Below are 22821 nucleotides of genomic sequence, written 5' to 3' on the forward strand. Positions count from 1 at the left end.
CACATGTTTAGAAACTATGTGAGTCTGAGGTACATCATTTGCCATCTGCTGTGAATGTAGCTTTGCAAGAGCTCTATAATTGAGATGGCCTATTCTCTCATGCCAAAGATCAGTTTCAGCAAGCTGTGAATCTGAAATAGCCAATGCTTCAGTAGAAAGTGCAGCTGAATGATGATCAAGGTGATAAAGCCCTTTTTGCAAAGTGCTAGTGAGAACTATGGCATTGTCATCACGAAGATCATATACTAGGCATCTGTAGCCATTAAAAAATACTCTGAAACCTGAAGTAGCAATTGCTGAAATTGAAATCAAGTTGACTTCAATTCCAGGCACAAAAAGAACATTTGTCAGAGTGACAGGATGGCTGGAAATGGATGTGAGCTGCACATCTCCAACTCCTTTTACAACATATGAAGCATTATTGGCACATGTAACAGCCCCCCTCGAGGTGCATCAGCTAGAGTGTCTGCAAGATGTGACATGCTTGGAAGCTCCACTATCAAAGTACCAGGACTGAGCATCATTAGCAGCAAAGAGTGCATCAGCTTTGGAGGGATCAAATGAGCAATGGACAGCCCATGCCCAATCATCCTGAAGAGCATGTGCATGTGAAGCATCTGCTGGCTCATGGGATTCAATGGCATGTGAGGCATTAATTGTCAATCCTGCTTTCTTTTTCTCCGAAGCAATGCGCTTCCTGCATTCTGAAATGTCATGTCCAGGCTTGCGACAATAGTTGCATCTTTTCTTCTTTCCCTTATCTGCTGTATTTTTAGATGCATGGGAGGAATTGCAGCTGCTATGCGTAGAGGAATTGTAGCTGCTGTGCGCAGATTTTGGCTTGCCCATAGGCTTGGAAGCCTTGCCTCTTCGTGTCTGCTGTGAAGCAAATGCATGATCAGGAATAATGGCTTGTCTGTTAGCTCTACTTTGCTCTTCCTGCAAAAGCAAAGTAACTAGCTGATCAAAAGAATAGTGGTCTGGATTACCTATGGCCACTAATGGAAGGGTTGTAGCAAACCCTTGATATGTATCTGGTAGTCCATTCAATGTAGTATTGACAAGGTGTGAATTTGGCACCACCTCATCAATGTTGGCAAGCTGTTTCATGAGGTCCTTGACCTTTGTCAAATATGCATCCATTGACTCACCTTCATTCATATTCACTTCCTGTAATTGCCTTCTCAAATATGCAACACGAGCTTCATTGCGAATCTGATATAGAGAAGCCAAGTTATCCCAAGCATTCTTTGCTGTCCTGCAAGAACGGATGTGTGGAATTATGATTCTTTTGCATGATAAAGCAATGCATGAATGTGCATTTGCATCTCTTGCATCCCATCTAGAGTGTTCTTGAGTTGGAAGAGCAGCAGCAGGAGTGCTAGAGGAAGAGGCATCAGGAGGAGTACCACCTGCAGAAGGTGCAGCAGTAGAACCAACCACTGTAGCATTGGCTGGCCTCAGATCAGCCCCAGAAACAATATTCCACAAATGCTTTGCAACAAGAATATGTTTCATGAGATAAGACCACATCGGATAGTGGGTGCCATTCAACTTATCATCTTCACGAAGAACTCCAAATAAATCTTGATTGTTCCCAGCCATAGCAACTGTGATAACCTGTAAAAGACCTGAAAACCCAAAAGCCTCAAGGCTATCACTGCAAAAAGCTGGCTGTCCCAAAAATGACAGCAAATATTTGCAAATTTCTAACCCAAATCAAAGGGCAAATGCAGATTTGACCCAAATGTGACTGTGACAGGCAATGTTCACTGCAAAAAACAGCAAATTTGGCAAAAGCACCAAATTTATCGAGGGCAAATAGGCCAAAGAGAGGGCAAATTCAGAAAAGCCCCAAATTTTGCTGAAATTTTGCAAATGTGACCCAATGTATGCAAATCTGACTCAATGTCCTGCAAATGTAACTGAATGTCCTGCAATCTGACCCAATGTACTGCAGTCTAAACAAGAAATTGCAGAACAAATCCCAAAACTCCAATTTCTTGCAAGAAATTGCAATTAAAGGAGGTGAAAGGAAATGAAAACCCCAATTTTTCCAATGTCCTACAATAGCCCCAAAATTTTCCAATGTCCTGCAAAAGCCCCAAATCTGCAAATGTCTGTAGATGACTGCAGTGAGACCAAGGACCTGTTTCCAGCCAATGCAAAAAAGGTACAGAACCTGTGGTGAATCTGTACGGAATACCACTGAAGGTACGTAGTACGGGAAGCTGGTACAGACTGCTGACGACTGAAGGTACGGTGAAAGTACCTTGTACTCCTACGCAAGTACAGTTGTACGGCGTAGGTACCTTGTACGGCGAAGGTACGAAACGGCGTACGGTACGGAAGTACGACAAATCTATCACTGCACCGTCCATACGGCGAACTGCAGGTACGGGTGTACGATTTCAGTACAGCATACAACGATGCACGATTTTAGTACAGCGATGCAACGGCTATGTGCAGGAGCTGGACGCCTGCTCTGATACCACTGAAGATGCGAAATGAAGAGAGAGAGTGAGAGTGCAGGTACAGGACGAGTTGAAGAGAAGTCACGTCAAACTTAGATAGATTGAAAAACACAAGTACAAAGTACTTGTACCTAGGCCTAGGACTAAGTGTCCTAGGTGTCACATAGGACTAAGTGTCCTATGTGGCATAGAAGGCACTTACACTATAAGTGCCTACACTTATGCCTACAAGGCACATACCATGGCCTATAGGGCATCACTAGAACCACCAAAAGATGGCCTACAGTGCGCAAGAGATTTCAACTTATGTTTCTTCTAATTTTGAAGATTAGATGCCTTTAAAAAAGGTGATATGTCTTCCTAACGTATTTCAGCATCCTGTAGCTGTCGTGTTAGTAAGACTGCTTTTTTGTCCCCCGGTTTAACCATAGCTTCTGTAGCTTTTTCTGTGTCACTATTTACCGGATTTCACATGCATCTTCTGGTATATCAGCAGATGTTATAGCCCATTATTGCATCCACTTCATCCCCTCCCTAGGCCATCCCGTGCTTTCCATAGCTTCCATTGCCTTGTGTGGTATCCTACTGGTGTCTATCTTCACAACTTTGTTGAGGTAAGCTTGAATTGACACATTGCCTCTCCTTTTAAATGTATCATACCTGTTTTAGCTAGTAGGATGGGGTAGGAGTGTTTGTGCTGTAATCCCTAACTCCCCTATTAGGAAACGTTTATTTTCTATTCTTTTGCACTAGATCCTAGAGAGTCGAGGTGCCCAAGTTGGGCATCCGTGAATCATCTGCACAAGCATAGTGTCTAGGAAATTTCCTAGTTCCCAATTCCACAAAAGTGATTTTCTCCAGTCATTTTGAAAGTTATATAATGCTTTCAAACCTCCTAGTATTCTCCTTTTCAAACACGAATTCCATTTGTAGTAGTTCGTGAAATCCAGCACTAGACATTTTTATGTGTTGATTTTTTCCAAGGTCTCTCCTTCGAAGGTGGCATCCGCCTGTTTATTATGTGTTCCAATCACCATTATTTTTGTTGTATCTATGTTGGCCTGCATTCCCAAGTGTTTGCAGAATGCTCTCAATGCATCTAAATGTCCTTGCAACTTCTCCTTGGTCTTTGCAAGGAATACCACACCTCAGTGAAGGTAAGCATTAGCAAAGCGTATCCTGCACTCTCCTTGCAATGTATTTTCATCCATACTTCCAAATCATCAATAAAGAGGCCACTATTGTTGGTGAGAGGGGCATCCTTGCTTTCATCCCTATATCGCTGCTTATGAAAGCTTTTCTCTCGGAAGATGATCCATCTACTAGCAGTTGTGCTAGCTCTAATAAAACTTTCATTGAGTCGATATGTTGCTTCTCTGATTTCTAGAGGGACTTGAAGGTTTTCCAGCCTTTCTGCGGGACTGTATCGATTGCTTTCTTGAAATCACTAAAGCAACAATAGACAACCTCTTTCTTATGTTTGGCTCCTTCTGTTGCAGTTCTAACGGCCACAAAATGATCAACCGTTAAGTGTTTGCCATATAGCTTTGCCATTAAGCTACTCACCATGATTGTCCGATAATTCTTGCTATGTTCTTCCTTATGGATTAGCACAATTCTACTATCCAGAGCGAACTCTTTTTTGAGAGCCATATTCATAAGCCTGGTAAGCATTTTCTCTATCTTCTTGCCTTCCCATGTCAATATTTCTGCTACTAGCCCTTCATGTTTGGATTTATGCCATTAGCTAGCTTTTTCAGGCATTTACCCACATCCTCTTAGTTATAATTGCATTTGATGCTTTGATGGCGTAATTGTGTTTGATAGTATAACTGCATTTGATGCACAAAGAGAGAGAGAGAGAGAGAGAGAGAGAGAGAGAGAGTTATTTTTTGGATGTAATTTTGTAGGAGGGAGATGTCTTGGCTTATCGACTAGTCGAATTGACACCTTCTATGTGCCCTGAGCTATCTGAATTTCGGGTATGTAACTGGAGAAAAGGATTTAGTGACTGCATTATATAGCTACATGTGAAAGGTTTTAGTGCTGTGTAGTTTGTGGTCTTGGCTTCCTAAAAAACTTATTTAATGTGTGCGCTAACTCCAAAGATCTCTATTGACAATGCATTGAATTCTTTGGGTAGTTTTCCCTTTCCTTATTATGTTTGTTGATGTAACCTCTGCTATTTAATATGGCATTCATGTTACAAAACCATAGCTACCAGGGAACTGGAATGTTTCGGGAACGTGGGGGGTCCGGAGCGGGAATGTATTGGGAAGAGGGAATGGGGGAACAAGAACGGGAATGCCGCATCGTATGACACGTCATCAAATCACATGGAAACATACCAAAACATGCTAAGAATAACCAGATGTAGCAGCTGTAAGCTTTCCATTTCAGCTTTAGACTTTTACAGACACAAAATCCTTAGAAAACTGAAATATACATCAACGGAAATTGCAATGTGCATTATGCAATGGGCAATGTGCATAAACTTTAAAGCTTTAAGCCAGAGAATTGCAGATTGCTACAGATCATATAGGCTAGAGCATATAATATGCCATGCCTCAATACAAAATAGGACTCGACACTCTTGATTCAAGGACATGCTATATAGAAAAAAAGAGTGTCAGGCCTGCCACCTAATGGTCTGAAGGTGGCATAGTATCAGAGGTCTCTCCCTCATCATGATGAACCTCATCATCCTAGACCTTGGAGTAATCATCCTCATGCTCAGGAGCATCCTTTGTTGCATCACTATCGGATTCGGAGTCCTCATCTAGTCGCCAGCCGAGTCACTGTTTGTGGAAACATGCAGGGTAAGTGAAGAGTCGTGGCCATAGAGAGGGACCAAACCTTGAGCGCCTTTCAAGTATTGAAAGATATGTTTCACAAATTGCCAATGCTGTGTATTGGGACTATGCATGAATCTGCTCAATGGGGAAACAACCTTTTAATGATCTTGCCGTGTATGACACAAACATATCAAGCATCCAATAGTGTGCTGATAGAGAACGACATGAAAGGGATCAATATCATCCATGGAGAAACAGAGTCCAGGCTCATCTGCTCCAGGTGCCTCCGTATAGTTTTGATATGTCCTTGCTGACCCCACCTAAGTCCTAACCGCCACGTCCCACTTACACTGCTTTATTTCGACCATACACTAGCTCCTCCTATGCCGCTTTTCTCTCCACTATGCTTGAGGACCTTGACGATATCCCACTTCTGGAGGACAGAGCCGTACTTATCACTTGTTCTTGAGATGATGCCACCATCCAACCTTTCCCTCATACCACTAGATACACCCGTCCACCATCCGTTGGATCGGTTCCCTACAATAGCTGGTAGAATGATGAGTGTAAGGCCTTGTGTCGTTAGCTTAGATTCAAGACCAAGCATCCTCTTCCACTTGCAATAGAGATTCATGCGAGTATCATAGCCTGGTCCCTAGGAAGAAGACAAACTTTATTCGTTCGAATGAGGATGAACTATTGAACATTCTATTTAGTGACAATTCCAAGGATTTTCAGCGAAAGTTTCTTGAGTGGAGGTCCGCATCCCTCTCATTGACGCGATCGTTTGGCACATGTATGCACGCTCACTCTTATGACATTTCTCATCAGCCCTCACAAGTCCTCCCACATCTACCACCCTACTTCCTATGCACTCTTCACTACCGGTGATATCAAACATGCTACTGTCAAGCTACACAAATGCGGAACCAAAGATCATGATTGGGCTTTGTACGAAGTGCATTGTAGACTTATTTGTACACTAACCCGGATTCTTGCAAAGATATGCAATGAAGTTGTTCGCACCGGTTTTCCACACAGCTAAACCCTTAACACCATTGTTCCAATTCACAAGGTAGGGGATTCCATGAGTTCGAAATTTACAGGATTTGCAACAGCACTTGACACTCATGTTACCCTAGAGGCAAAGTCTAGACTCGAGTGTTAGTGCTTCCACTCAGATTTTCAAGACCCAGAACAAAGTCTCTTCTTTTTGACTCATTGGTGTGTCTGGTAGGGATGGATCATTGGTCTGTCTGGTATGGATGGACGGTCCTCCCTTCTGGTAGACAAACTTATCAGGGATAGATTGGTCCCGCAAAGAGAGATTTCATCTTGCTCAGATGATCCGCAGCAAGTCCTCAGTCCCTCATCAGATCGTATTAGTAGAGTTTGGGGCTACCCCTGTATAGCTTGATGCAGTCTTCAAGGTGGTCACTTATCTCCACACGGTCAAGGGCTTTGGTACCAAGATAGCTGGATGACGTGGACTGCCCTTGACCTCCTCTATGGTATTGGATGCAGAGGAGAATCAACAGAGCTGGTATGCTCAGACACACAAATGGTTCGTAGGCTTGGGCCTATAGATGGACAGATTTTCATCGTTTCAAGATAGCCTTGTGGCTCCATCCATCTTGCTCACCTCTTAGAAGGTGAACAAGCCACCAGAGAGGATCTCTTGCAGCCCCACACATACAGGTTCTGGTTAGCGCCTACTAAGCTTTCGGTAGTCCTGTAAAGGATGAGAAACCCAAGAAGGAAGATAAGTAGCAAAGGCACCCTAAATTGCCATTGAAAGGAGGGATCGAGGGTTTCAATAACTGTAGTCGACTTCAAATAGTAGCACGGTTGTTTAGAAGGGAGTCACATGGCCCCATCAATCTTAGATTCAATTTTGGATTTAGACTTAGGCTCGTCACCCTCCACCTAAACCTCAGCTCGAGCCTCGTGATCATGATGCAGCTCTTCACGATCTACAATGACAACCGTACCACCATTTACATTAATGGCAGCCCCCACATCAGTGTTGCGACCCCGAGATGCCACCTTAGTCTGACTGTCACTGTGCCTCACCACAACACGCCTCTTTTCTGTCACCCTTTCCCCTCAACCAGCCACTATTCCCCTCCTCAGTTGGACTCACCTTATCCATAGTCTAGTTGTTCCCTCACCACACTGTTAGTCCCTTCGTCCCATGTCCTTACCCTCTATCACACAGCCCGTGTTCAAGCCCTACCCACACCCTCACACGACTCCATTTGCCGCTTGGGAGCAGCTCTGTGCACAAGAGTTGGCTCCTACACTCAGATGATGTGGTCCTACTCTCATCCTTAGCAGAGGGCCTTCAGTGACACTTGGATGTACGTGACTTGAAGGTCAACCTTGGTAAAACTAAGGTCATGATATTCATTATAACATGGACAGCCATGCATAGAGAGCACTTTACACCAAATGGGTCATCAGTGGAGATTGTTGCGTCCTATACTTCAAGGTTCTTTTGTCTACCCCAATTTTCATGATGTGACCGAAGATGCATGCCCAATTGAGCAGAGGATACACCACACATGCTACACTTGGGCGGCAATGCTTTCGCTCTCATTTCCAAAATCCTTGGACCAACTCTCTTCTCTCTGACTCTTTGGCCCGCATCGAGTACGCACGGCATCCCTTGTTGGTGGCCAGTTCTACCAAATACAAATTGGGCAATTTCGTGTCTCCTCACATCGACTTTGTATCTAGAGTGAGTAGTCTTTGTATCGAGTAGAATGAGGGCATACCCAAATAGGGTCGCATCTATATGTTATGTTATCGACAGGAGATGGAGTTAGAGGCGCACGTCACTTTCAGATGCCTTGCATATTATGAGATTCGAGAACCGAAGTCGATATCACTGTCTCGTCATGGGTGGGTGTGGACCCCTATCTAGTTTGTTTTTCTACCCGGATCAACAACGGTAGACTCCACTTAGAGCATGATCAATGAGTTTTTCCAATCACAGCAGGCACACCCATAGGACTCAAGGAGACAACGAACCGAGGGCCAAAGAGAGAGAAACGGCAAACCCGCTAGTGGGTTGAGGCACATATCGAATTAGGGACCTTCCTACATGCTCACAAGATTGGAGGCACGACTGACGGGGGTGACAATGGCACTTGTCGGATGCAGAAAGAAAGAAAGAAAGAAAGAAAGTCTATTAATGTCCATGGAGACCAAGAGGTCTATGGGACAACATGAAAACCATCTAGTACATCAGCTTAGGGGGGTCATAGGGCAGCTCCCAACGGAGTGCAGAGGCAGCTCCATTTTATTTAAAGTACCTACTTGATAACCTAGATAAAACACACACATTTATAGTTGGCCATACATCAGTTTAAGACCGAGAGTCTTTTGCGTTTGATTTTAACTTTTTCATAAATGCTACTCTTTCACGGTATACTGCCCATTTCCCCTCTTTCCTGGCAGCCTTGACCTTTGCTAATTCTGTTGCCTTGTTCTTGAGTTGAGCTTGTGTAAGCTCCTCAGCTATCCATACTTTGGTTCCCTTCAGCTTATAAGATTGTCAGAGGAGCTTGATCTGCAAGTCTTTTGATTTTAATGTATGGATGGCATGACCTTTAGATTGTCCAATTGAAGTTTGGTCTAGAGTCGTCATCTTCCTCATCATCACCATCCGTCCATTCAATGTTGGGCAAGGCGGCTTTGACCTTTTCCAATGTTTCACTAAATTTGTCGTCCTCTTTGTACCAGTCTTCTGGGAGTCCCCCTATTCTAATCTTCAACGCATTGTCCCGTCTAGCTTCATGTTCTTTAATCTTTGCTTGAATATCGGCCTTACTTGCTTTTGTGTCCACTTCCACACTCGCTTCCTTCTTAATTGTTTGAACTTCGGTATGCACTAAATCCTTGACTGTGGAGACCAACTGGGGGTTAGGGGGAGAAGCCTTGCAAGCCTTTACAGCTTCATCTATAACTGATTTCAGCCCGTTCAAGGACCGGAAGTCTAGTTGTCACCTCTCCCAGTAATATCTTCAACTCCATCACTTTAGAGCAGAGCGCAGGGGAACACACATGCCGACCATCATTAGCAGCCCATCATAGCCTTGTACATCACCGGGTCCTCACTTAGGCTTGTCCCCTCTGCTAACTTCCAATTGGCATCACAGTATGCCACATCACAGCCTCTCTATGGGATTAGAGCGATTTTTCTTATGTAATGGTATCTCTATGATTATGGATATGTTGTATTTGTCTTGGGTCTTGATGGCTACTTAGAGGCTCCACCCTTTCAGATCATTGTATCAGTTCTTTAAGTCTCATAAACCCTTCGGTCTTTCGAAGACTTTAATAAACTTTATTTCTTTCTTTCTCCTTGTAGGAGGAGTATCTACTGCAGGCGGATTCGTACATCGCCATCAGGAGTCCTAGGGGGCTATCACTGCTTTGTGTTCTTTTGCTTGCTTTATAAAAAAAAGCTTTTAAGATTGGATATATTCTAGTCTTATACATACTGGTATGTGATTAACCTCTGTGTCTACCTCCTTGGGCCTTCCTCCTATTGCTAAAATATATTTTTTCAACCTCGGTGTCTACCTGCTGTTGAACGAGGATGACAGTCTCATTCTGCCAAATTTGTTGGAGAGAGAACTTGGTACGTGAAGGCCAGAACACCCGCAAGCGATCTCTTTCCAACCTTTGCTTCCATTTTTCTCAAAAAAATGTCATTCTGTGAATTACAGACCTGTGCTATGCCAACAGCAAGAATCTCCCTGAGAAAACTTACTTCATCAAGTTGCATATGCCAATTTTCCAGCATTGCTCTCCTTGCATCATAAGCATCTGTGTGAACTTGTACTGCAATCGTAAAGGGCTATTTTTACTGGTCTGTGCCAGTTTGCATAACAGACCCAGTATGAAACAGGGCTACAATGCATTGGCAGGCTTTGCTGCCTCCCATGTACTGTGACTTTACTGCATGGGCAGGGGGTTGCCATCCTTCGCAGAGTTGGCAGAAGCAGAGAGCCAGGGTATGAGAGAGAGAGAGAGAGAGAGAGAGAGAGAGAGAGAGAGAAACAATTGAATATGAATATGCAGGTTGGAAAAGTTGTTTTTTCTGAAAGGCAATCGGGGATGCTGAGACTTGCTCCACTACCCGATTACCCTTGGAAGATGAGACTAGAAGACAGTGACCAAGAATCGGATCCTAACAGCTATTTTTCATCTCCTTACAATGAAGATGGATCGCTTGAGGTTAGTGGAGCTGATGTTTTATTTTTTTGGCAAGATAAAATTGCGAAAATTTTGCTGCTTTATAACGAAGTAGAGATTTTGGATCTGATGTGATCTTGTCAAAAGATGTAAGCAGTCTGACACACTTATGCTTTTAAACTCAAGTGTTATACTAGAGTTTAATTTTGAAACCAAAAAGGAGTGCTAAACTGGGGGAATGTCTTGCCTGCAACAGACCACATTTATTACAAGGGGGAGTGTATGGAAATATAGGAAGATGCGCATATATTTTGCTTTGTAGAAATATACATGAAGTAAGATTAAAAAGGGGAAGGGATATTTAGAGCACTGTACTAGTCATAGATTTTCTTCTTATATTTCTTATGCAAAATGTTTTTCTTAGGATCAATATTGCTAACACATCCAACTTCAAATAAGATTTTCACAGAATTAAGGCTAGCAGTTCATTTCTCCACAGAATTGCGCTTACAATTACTAAAACAATAAGGTGGCTAACTAAGAACTACTTCCAGTTCATATGAAACATAAAGATGCAAAAAAGTATAATCTAAGCTTTATAGATGAGAGATGCAAAAGATATACATCCTTCGGTGTGCTCGAGTTACAAGAAAAAGCATTTACATAAAGCATAAATCATAAAGCACAGATAGGCATACATAGACATAGGCATATATAGATAAAAAAGAGATGATGGAGTGGGTTGTTGGTTGTGTGCATAAGCTATATATATATGTCCCAAATTTAGAGTTACAACGAAGAGCAAATGTAGAATCATATATAGAAACAACCATATATGTATATATGAGATACACAAAAGATATATATGATACATATATAGAATCATATAGTGTCTCTTGAAATTTCTGATTATAGAATGGATGTGTTAATCTTTAAAGATGGCAGCGATGCCAGCGATAAGGCTGGCACGCATATCAAATTTATCTAGCAAGGCCCCACCTGTTATGCCGATAGGTTGATTGAGAATTGGGTTTTTTTGTTGCTCAAAAGTCTTGACGAGAAAATGACAGGTGGGCACAGAGAGACACAGAGAGAGAGAGAGAGAGAGAGAGAGAGAGAGAGAGATGATATGATATGATATGATTGTATTAAAGTCTTTTTGAGACCCTCATGATCTATGGGATTGGTGACCAATATTAAATTAAATAGTGGTCCATTACAACCATTGAAATAAAAGTCTCCCAAATCTTTCTACATTGTGAGTATTTGCTGGACTATTTTCTCTGCTAGTCCGAGAATTTTGCTGCGTTGTTTCAAGATTTCTTTTAAGTAGCTTCCAAACTTGTGGGCTGGCTGTTCCAATACATTCTTCAGGTTACAACTATTGTTGCCATGATTCTCCCTTATGTGTGTGTATGCTCAACATTTTAGGAGTATGTGCTGCTCGTCTTGTACCTCCCTTGTAGGGCAGATTTCGCATATCCTCTCCTCCCTCGGGATCTAGGGTCGTATCCATTTACCTTTCTCCACTTCTAGGTCATGTGAGATGGTCCTTATTTTGCATATTAAATTCCTTTTGAATATTGAGATGTCCTCCCCAAAATATTTCTGCATTGCATAGCTGTCCATCAGGTTGATTTCCTGTTTGTAGAACTGCATTTTTGTACCTGGATCGTGCCGTATTTTCTGTATCATTTTCAGCATCACTAAGTCCCTGATTTCACATTATTCTTCAGGTATATCAGCCGCCTTTATCCCCCATAGTTCCATCCACTCCTACTGTTAACAAATTTCTCCCTTTCCTCTGCAACTGCAGTTCCTGACTAATATTGAACCTGCGCACTAACTCTTCAAGCTCACGGGCGATGGCAATTTTTTTATTCCTCCCAGCCAACTCTCAAGGACTTCATATGTATTTTTTTCTTCATAAACATCACTACGTTATTTCCTTCATGCTTATCCTTGAGACCCACATCTCCCTAGATAGTTCCTGGCCACATGTCTACATTTTAGGCCCTTACTTAGATGCATCCTTTTTTTCACCCCTCTCTTGGAGTTCCTTTAAAACCAATTGCCCCTTGGCAATTTTCACATTTAGATGCACCTAGGCCCTAGCCCTATTAGAACTACCCAGTCAATGCCATTACGCCCTCACCTAGGACCTTGGCAGTTACTTCTCTTGACCATTTAATTACGCACATTAATTATTACAAAAGTTGGTCATCTAAGAGAAAATGCCCACCGATCTATCCGAGGTCATGCTATCTCGGCTAGAGCATAACATTCCTTCCCTCTTCAAGCATCAGCGTCCTCGATGATGAAATCTGGGAATGCTCTCCGTAACTGGTATACGGATTCCCAGGTAGATTCCGATAGAGGCTGACCATGCCATGCAACCAACACCGTGGGTATCTTCCGATTTCGTATTTGCATTGTTCCTCGGTCCAGGATCTTTGTTGGTTTGCGCCTTGCAATATCCTCTATCTCCTGAAACAAAACCACACCTTCGATTAGTGAGTCACCTGTATGCAAAAATTTCTTTAAGCGCGAAACATGAAAAACCGGGTGCACCTTACACCCCTGTGGCAATTCTAATTTATAGGCTACACTGCCTATTCTCTTTAGAATTAACCACGGCCCACAGTATCGAGGTGATAACTTAGCACACACTCCTGAAGTCAACGACTTCGAGTGCGAAGGAATTCTGAGAAAAACTTTTTCTCCTTCTTCAAATACTCTAATAGACCGATTTTCATCCGCATACACCTTGGCTCTATCCATAGCCTGGCGGATGTTAGCTCTCGCAAGTGCTAGCATCTCCCGCATCTGAACTACAAAGTTCGCGGCACTAGGCACTTTCTGAGGTACTCCAACTATAGTTGGATTAGCTGGTCTATAACCATAGTTCAGCTCAAACGGACTGAACCCAGTAGATGAATGTTTCCTATCATTGTAGGCAAACTCCAACAATGGCAACCACTTGTCCCATGCATGTTGCCTCAATGACACATATGCTCTCAGCATATCCTCTAAAGTCTGGTTGACTCTCTCCGTCTGACCATCCGTCTCAGGATGATCCCCACTACTCATTCCCAACTCAGTCCTTAGTGTCTCAAATACCGCTGTCCAAAAGTGACCAGTAAACCTGACATCTCTGTCTGACACTATGGATCTAGGCAATCCATGCAGACGAAATATATGTCTAATAAACAACTCCGCTACTTGCGGGGCACTAATAGACTCTCTAGTCGGAATGAAGTGAGCCATCTTGGTTAGACGATCAACCACCACAAAGATAGAATTATACCCTCCTTGCGTTGCAGGTAGTCCTACAATAAAATCCATGGAAATGCTCTCCCACTTACTTAGTGGTATTTCCAAGGGCTGTAAAAGTCCAGGTGGCTTCACCCGCTCGGCCTTACTTACCTGACACGAGAAACACCGTGTCACATATTCATGAATATGCTTTTTCATCTTTGGCCAAAAGAAATCGCTTCACGAGATCATATGTCTTCTCGACACTTGGATGTCCCGCACACGGGCTATCATGGCATTGTCGAATGACTCTCTGCCTGAGATCATTCTGACCAGGTACTACAACCTTGCCATTTCTAACTAGCATACCATCCCTTATGGTATATCTTGCATAAGTTTGGCCTTTTCTGGATGCCAGGTCATCCTTTTTATTTTCCCCGGGTTTTAACACATGAGCCTTAGGCCATAAGCTCTGGACAAACTCGTCCACCTTCTGAGTTTCTCTGATCTCGGTCATTAGAGCACTCTCTAATACCGTGAAACTCAGGTTGTGCATAATGCGAGACAACGCATCAGCTACCTTATTGTCTTTTCCTCTTCGGTACCGAATCGTTAAATTAAACTCCTGCATGAGCTCTGCCCACCTAGCTTGGCGGCCCCTCAAGTCAGGCTGTTTACAAAAATGTTTCAGAGTATCATGATCCACATCCACATAAAACTCTGAACCATATAGATAATGCCTCCATGTTTTCAAAGCATGGATAACAGCATACAACTCCAATTCATGAGTTGGCCAATTCCTTTGAGAGGGAGAAAGCTTCTTGCTTTCAAAGGCTACTGGCCTTCCCTCTTGAAGGAGGACTGCTCCTACCGCAATGCCACTTGCATCGGTTTCTAGGAACAACGGTTTCTGGGGACCAACTATTTTTAACACCGGTCCTGAGACCACAGCTTGTTTTATGGTGTTAAAACTTTCTTGTTGATTCTGTCCCCAAATAAAAGGTACTTTATCTGAGGTCAGATCAGTCAATGGCGATACTATTTCGGAATATCCTTTGATATGCCTTCTATAAAACTGGACAAATCCCAAGAATGATCGCAACGCGGTCAGACTACGCGGTCAGACTCTGAGGGATTGGCCAAGTTAGTATCGCAGCCACTTTCTTCGGATCCATTTCTACCCCCTGTGGAGTAATTATGAACCCTAAGTACTCAAGCCTAACCATACACAGTATAGTTTTCTTTTTATTCACATAAAGACTGGCTTTCCTCAAAGTACTGAACACTATCCTTAAGTGTTCACAATGCTCAGTAACACTTTTACTGAATATCAAGATATCGTCAATGAAATGTACTACGAACTTTCCGATATACGGACGTAGTAAATCATTCATAAGCATGACGAAGGTCGCTGGAGCATCGGTAAGTCCGAAGGGCATTACCAAAAACTCATAATGACCAAACCTGCTTCTAAAAGCGGTTTTATGCACATCCTCGGCTCTAATCCGGATCTGATGATAGCCGCACTTAAGATCTATCTTGCTGAAAATCACGGCTCCATGTAATGCATCTAGCAAATCATCAATCCGAGCCATCGGATACCTGTGCTTAACAGTGATATTATTCAATGCTCTGTAATCTATACAGAGGCGAAACGTATCATCCTTTTTCCTCTTTAATATCACTGGTGAAGCAAAAGGTGAGAAACTTGGTTGAATCTGCCCCAACTTGAGGTATTCTTCCAGTTGCCTACGCACCTCTGCTTCTTCAGTAAAACTCATTCTATAGGGAGGTCTATTTACAGGTTCTGCCCCCGGGATCAGTTCAATCTTATGCTGAACTTTCCGCTCTGGAGGTAACCCATAAGGTAGTTCATCCCTAAAACATTCAGAGAACTCCTCTGTTATAAGATTAGCCAGCTTGGCCATCTCATCACTTTGCGTAACATCAGTGCTAGTCGAAGAATCATTCACCGACTCTACCGATGCGGTGCAAAGGTACAAAAACTCTACTTGAGCCTTTCTGATTTCCATCACGGAAACCAACGGTCCCTGAGGTATATCTTTTTCACCTCGCAAGACATAAAGCACATCATTCATCTTGAATTGATATACGTGCTTTTTCCAATCAATGGCTGGATTCTTCCTAGAATGCCACGCCATTCCCAGGGCTATATCTGCATGAGCAAGCTTGGTCATTTCAAAATCAAGCTTCTCAGTATAATCCTGAATCCGAAGCTCCAACTGGGTAACCCTTTGGTCCCATACTTCAGTTGAACTTCCGTCTGCCATCCTGACTGTGTACGCATAGTCAGATGGACTTGTCTTTAATTTCAGCCTCTTCACGAGCTTGGAGTTAATCACATTGTGAGTTGACGCTGAGTCAAACAACACAATGACATCATGACTGGCCACTTGCCCTTTCATTTTAATTAACTCCGTATCATTGAAGGCTGTATACCCCGTTGCTGCGGGCTTAGATAGGATGTTATCAGGTACACTCGTCACTAACTTAGCAACAGATACACATAACAAACAAGGTACTAACCTCTGAGAAGGTCCCGCCAGTTGCATCTGCATATGTTCCGCACTGGGACTCTCCTGCATTTCTACGTCGCATTCAGATATTATCATATTAGCCGTGCGACGATCTTTGTTCAGTGGACAATCCTTCCACTGATGTCGCTGAAGGCAGCCGAAGCACAATCTTTCTTTCCTAGCTTTCTCTTTTTGTTCAGGGGTCAATGAGGACTTTGACCAAGCCCGGGCTGCCATTGGAGTTATTTTCCTTTTCACCCCAACGGTGGTACTTGTTTTTGTTGGTCCCTCAACCGGCTTTACCTGCTTGGTTTGGCCACTTGGCTGTGAGACACTTGTCTTTGAAACCCATTTCCTCTGAAATCCCCCTTTTCTCGGGTGCTCATACTGAGTCCCTGCCTGCACAAATCCACCAGATCTACCCCTGGCATCCTCATAGTTCAGGGCTACTGCTATAGATTCATCTAATGTAGTCACATATTTAGCCCGAACTTCCATCTTGATCTTGTCGTTCAGTCCATAGATATAGTCTTTTAACTGAACCGACATAGGGAGAGGGTCTGCTATCTTCATAACACATTCCCTGAATTTGTCAGTGTACTCTGCCACTGACAAGCTCCTCTGACGAAGATTTCTATAAGCATCCCAAGCTCGGGATTCTTCATCAGGTGGGAGAAAGTGTTTCTTGAATTCAGCTTTGAACCCTTCCCAGGTGGTTGGAGCAACTTGATCCTTCTGTTGCTTTATCCACCATCTGTCCGCTGCCTCAATAAACAGGTGTGTGGCCTCGCGGATCTTCTTTAGATCGGATCTAATCTCACAAATGGCGAAGGCTTCTTCGCACTTGTGCAACCAAACCTCGATCACATCAGAGCTGCGCTCGGTCATCCGATCAGCGTACTTCTCCGGTCTATAATTAGCGATATTAGGCACTTTGACCCTTGCGCGCTCTAAGGAATGTACACTGGGCTCTGGCTCTGCTGGAGCTTTGCCCTTATCAATCCTAGACGGTCTAGCCGACAAGGCTTGCACCATCTCCCTAATCTCATTTTGACCAGCATTCACCTGAAGCTGCTGGTTCATAATCTGCTGTAAAGCATCCTCTAATATTGAAATCCTACCAATCAATGTAGGTGCTGCGTGATGTGACATCTGTTATGTAGATTGAGCTCTAGACTCACTAGGATTCATCCTTGAATTCTGCCCTTCTGCTTCCATAAGTTCGCAATGGAAGATGGGGGTTTTTTTTTTTTTTTTGGATTTCCCCCTTTTCTTATACACAGAAAAAATAAACAACAGTCCCTGCTGGAAAAAAAACGAACTAACAGGTACTTAGAAATTTCTTTCGAAAGGGACAAACGCTCCTTGGATCCAAGTCCGCCGCCACCAGCGATCGAAGGCGACGCCACAAAGCTCGTGATCGTCCCTCAGCGTTATCTTCCCTACGTAGCTGACGATGCACACCCCAAAGCTCGCGGTGGCTGGTTAACTGACGGCAATAATGGCTGGTGCCTGTACGAGACCTGGTCAGCAGCCCCGCGGTAAGACGCCCTTCGAAGATCCCAACATCGATGTCCACGTTTTTGGAACCAGAATTTGCAAGCCTACGCCCCGTTTCTAAGAGGAGTCATCAATTGAATCAGGCGTCACTCATTCGACGTACGTACGCCTCATTCGTCGCACTATCCTGATTTTGAACGCAAAATCCCGTCGCTAGCGCTGCGTTACACCTAACGTTATCACGACGCCGTCCGTCATCATTCGTCTACTGCTGCCCGTCGACTCTCCCTTGCTGCGCTCTGATACCAAGTGTTAACAAATTTCTCCCTTTCCTTTGCAACTGCAGTTCCTGACTAATATTGAACCTGCGCACTAACTCTTCAAGCTCACGGGCGATGGCAATTTTTTTATTCCTCCCAGCCAACTCTCAAGGACTTCATACGTATTTTTTTCTTCATAAACATCACTACGTTATTTCCTTCATGCTTATCCTTGAGACCCACATCTCCCTAGATAGTTCCTGGCCACATGTCTACATTTTAGGCCCTTACTTAGATGCATCCTTTTTTTCACCCCTCTCTTGGAGTTCCTTTAAAACCAATTGCCCCTTGGCAATTTTCACATTTAGATGCACCTAGGCCCTAGCCCTATTAGAACTACCTAGTCAATGCCATTACGCCCTCACCTAGGACCTTGGCAGTTACTTCTCTTGACCATTTAACTACGCACATTAATTATTACAAAAGTTGGTCATCTAAGAGAAAATGCCCACCGATCTATCCGAGGTCATGCTATCTCGGCTAGAGCATAACACCTACCCATCTTTGTACCAGCCCGTGGTCTGTTAACATCCATGGCAGACCAAAGGTCTATGGGACAATAGAAAAGACCATCTAGTACATCAGCTTAGGGAGGGCACATGGCAACTCCCAAGGAGTGCAGAACTTCGGCAACAGCTGTTCCTTTGGCGAGTTTTACTTGGCATTTTTGCATTTGGGCAGTTACTTGCGCATCGACATGTTGCCCCAGCTGTTTGCCACAGATGCGTACATTCTGCTGAATTTGTGCTTCACATTTTTTGGCACTGTCCACATACTTGTGATTTCCTTGCTCTCATTCGTCAAGAGCTTCGAGCGAGATTTCCTACTGTTACTTTTGGCAGGTTCTTCTGGTTATTTGATTTTCATCGTGCTAGACAGGGTTTTGATGTATTTTTTGTTTGGGTGCGCTACTGGGCACTTTGGACTCTATGGATGGACAGAAATCATAGAGTCTTTGGTGATCCTACCTTTCCATCTTTCATTTTTTTCAAACGGTCTCTGCGGCAATCGTTTTATGATTGCTTTCAGACTCATCTGATTGATCATGATGTATATATGGCTTATATTCAGATTTTCGGTTGAGTAGTAGTTACTCCACTTTTGGAGTACCTATGAATGTAATTATTTCACTGCAAGTGGAAAATAATTCATCTTCTCATGAGGGATGGCAGCCTGCAAAGAAGACAGTGCCTCTCAAACAAAGACCTCTCCAATCCCGTAATTGGGATGCTTCTGCTCCTTCTCCTAGTCAGCCATCTACCTCTTCTGATAGCCCAATCTCAAAGGCATGGGTCAATGCAGTCAAGAAGGGTATTTCGCTTTGTGAAGAAGATGATCTTGTCAGGGAATTGGATTCTGAGGGTCAGCAAGACCCTGAGGCAATGGCAGAGGCCTAATGCTTCCTTTTCTTTCTGAGGTTTAATTATTCCTTGTACATATTTTCATGCATGCTTCTCTTAAATGTGTTTCTTACAATATACAGGACCTCTGCAACGCGAATAAATGGAGGCTCCTTTGGCACTATGTAAATACAACTCATCCAGATGTTGTGTGTCTGCAAGAGCATAATCAGCATTCTTTTGCTGGCCAGCATGGGTTCTTTTCAGGATATGATATATTCTATGTAGGCTCTGATCAATTCTCTAGGGTGTGCATTGTAGCTAGACATGATTTGCAGCCGTGTGTAGCATATAATGATCTTTGTGGCCGATGGATGATTATCCAATGCATGATCAATGGAGAGATTTTTGAAATTGGTTCCTTGTATGCCTCTCAAACTTCAGCTTGTAGAGCTCGAATGTGGGATTCCATAAAGCAATATCCTTTGTCCACTAATGCTATACTTTGTGGTGATTTCAATAATTCTGCTTACTGGAAGGACAATACTACTCATAAATCCCATATGCTGCCCTCTGAAATTCAGCAATGGGAAGATATGATTTCATCACTTCATACCACAGATTTATGGACAGCAACTCAGCCTTCAATTTTGGGCTTTACATATCATCATAATGCTTTACAGAGTATTGGGCCAGGCTTGACAGATTGTATCCTATTCATGCTCAGCAATATAATGATTATACATGTCAAATGTGGACTGACTATTCTCAACAACTGTCTGATCGCACTCCTCTTTGGCTGAACTTTTCATTTAGTATGCCTCTGGATGATATGCAGCTCTCTCCAGTCAGACACTTACATGTCAATCAATTATATCTTTCTCATGAAAAATTCCAGCAAATGATTCAATTGGCTTGCAGGTCATTGTTATCACATGCTTGGGAGAACATTGACTTTGCTTGGAACTCTTTTGTGCATCGCATTCAAAATGTCATTAAGGAATATGGAAGATGGTACATGGTAGAAACCAGGCATCATATCCAGTGGGCAAAATCACAAAAGCAGTCCTTGGTACAGATTAGCCATCAAAGGTCCCTTTCCGCTTCTGAACATGGTTCATTGTCTTGTGCTTCTTCCATTTTTGATGCCAATGATAAACGCAAGCTTTCCAAATGGCAAACAAGGGCTAGAGTTGAGCCTTTGCTAGATAAGGGATGTTCCTCAAAATCTTTTTTTCTGAATTTGCATGCATATAGACAAAGTCAATCTATCATGAGAGTTAGAAAATCAGATGATATTTGGACCCAGACTTTATCTCAGCTTGAAAAACAATGTCTGGATGATTTTCAGCTTCTCTTTTCTCAGCCATCTTCTTCTACTCCTCAAGTTGAATTGGCTTGGAGCAAATTTATTGATCTTGTCTCTCCTATTGTTTCTTTGCCAAAAGCTTCATTGCTGGAAGTGTCTTTTTCAGATATTGAATTGGATGATGCTCTCAAACATTTGGGTAAACATAAATCCCCTGGCTGGGATGGTTTGACGGTTGAATTTTTTGTTGCCTTCTGGGCTGAATTGAAGGGTCCAATCTTGCAGCTCATTAATGTAGCTTGGCAGCATCAACATCTTCCTTCAGCTTGGAAGCATGGTCTGGTAAAGCTTTTGCCGAAAAAACTCCTATGTGAGACTATGGCTGACTGGAGACCCATCACTTTGATGCTTGTTATATATAAACTTATTGCCAAAATGTTGGTTCATCGGATAAAGGATATTCTTCATGATGGTCTTCATCCCAGGCAATATGGTTTTGTTCCAAGAATGAATATACATGATAATATCTCCAATACTCTCACTGCAATGGAATATGCTAAATATTCAGCACAAGATGTTTTGGTCATGCAGGTGGATGTGGCAAAGACATTTGATACCGTACAGTGGGATTATGTCTCTCAAACCATGTCTAGACTTGGTTTTGGGCCAAAGCTAGTTAATGTCATTTATTGGCTTTACTCAGATTCCACTACTCAATGCTTTATAGGGAATTATTTATCTGAGTCTTGGACTGTGGGACGGTCAGTTCGACAAGGATGCCCTCTCAGTGCTTTGCTCTATGCTATTGCTTCTCATCCTTTGCTTCTTTATATGGATCATCTGGTTGATATTGGACAGCTTGTGGGGCTTCACAAGATCTCCTATTTTTTCTCTCTCACATTTCCAGCACACAGATTCTCGAGGTTTTTCTGGATGTTTGGCAGATTGCCAGCTTCTTTGTCCTAGTACTCTCTTTTCTTCCATTGATACTGGTCATTGTGGACCCTTTGGCTTCAAGGAAATCATGCATTTCTGAATTCATCTGTTCTTCCGGGCCTCATTGCAGCAGTCCTTATATGATGCTTTGCATGAGGAGGATTTGGATGTCTCTTGCATTGAGCTTTTCTTTTACTGTTTCTGATGGATAGGGCATTGGCTCTTTTCTAGAGCACTGTCGTGTTGTAAAATGGGTGTTTCATAATATAATGTTCTTAGTTTCACAACAAAAAAAAAGTGTGTGTGTGTGTGTGTGTGACTCGCAGTGGAGTGTGTCAGTGTGAGTGAGAGAGAGAGGAGAGGACCTGCAGCCCTTGCTCCAGCCCTCCCATCAGCCCCTTAGCCTCCTTAGACAAGCCCGTCTGCTTCAGCTACCTGCTGCTCCACATCAGCGATCAAAAAACAGCGGATTGGGGTCTAAATTCTCTGCCGTACAGCCTGCCATAGCTCCGTACAATTCCGTACAGGTGTACAGACATGTACGGCCTTTCCCGCCCTATTCAGGCTGCTGCTGCCGGCTTGTTTTCTGCTCCTAGGTTGCTCTTGTACCAGGTTTGCTTACGGGCTGCTTCTAAGCGCTGGTTCTGAGGGTTCCCTCTTTCTCTTTTCTTTCCTTTTTGGTTCCTGGGTCTTGTGTACTCTTTCCATCGCCAGAACCTCTCTTTTCTCTCGGATTTCTAGTTCATCTTGGATCTTTTTCTTCTCGAGAACCTGTATTTTCCTCTCTCTAAAACCCTAAATATCTCTTTCCTCTTCTTCTCCTTGCAAATACACTATTTCCTTCTTCTTTGTGGGCTATTTTTCGGGACTGTTTTTTCCCTTTTATCACTTTACAGGTACCTCCCTATTTTGGTTTCCATCTTCTTTAGAAGACATGGCTGAATATTCCTATGAAAAAACTTTTCAAAAGGATCGATCGGCTCAATGCAAAAAGCAAAAGCAGGCTGAGGGTCAGCATGACCCCGTGCATGATTCTGTTGAAGCACAATTGGTTTATGATGTCATGCATGAAGGATTTGCAGACACAAGGAAAGAGTGGAAAGACTCTGTTCCATCGGTTGGTCTCATGGTTAAAGTGGATGAAATTGTG

At 43.1% G+C, this 22821-nt stretch overlaps 1 protein-coding gene across 3 annotated transcripts in view; it reads left to right on the forward strand.

Moving 5' to 3' along the window:
* The window catches only part of LOC147895753 (sphere organelles protein-like protein), a 206801-nt gene that overhangs the window by 154883 nt on the left and 29097 nt on the right, over positions 1-22821 (forward strand). For all 3 annotated transcript variants that reach the window (XM_087382373.1, XM_087382374.1, XM_087382375.1), the window contains exons 10-11: positions 4385-4456; positions 10361-10516. In XM_087382373.1, the coding sequence (XP_087238499.1) occupies positions 4385-4456; positions 10361-10516 (228 nt within the window). The remainder of the gene's footprint in view (positions 1-4384; positions 4457-10360; positions 10517-22821) is intronic.

The sequence above is a fragment of the Dipteris shenzhenensis genome, chromosome 12 (genome assembly GCF_047967505.1).
Source record: "Dipteris shenzhenensis isolate YYH24624 ecotype China chromosome 12, Dip_SZ_1.0, whole genome shotgun sequence".
NCBI classification, from domain to species: domain Eukaryota; kingdom Viridiplantae; phylum Streptophyta; class Polypodiopsida; order Gleicheniales; family Dipteridaceae; genus Dipteris; species Dipteris shenzhenensis.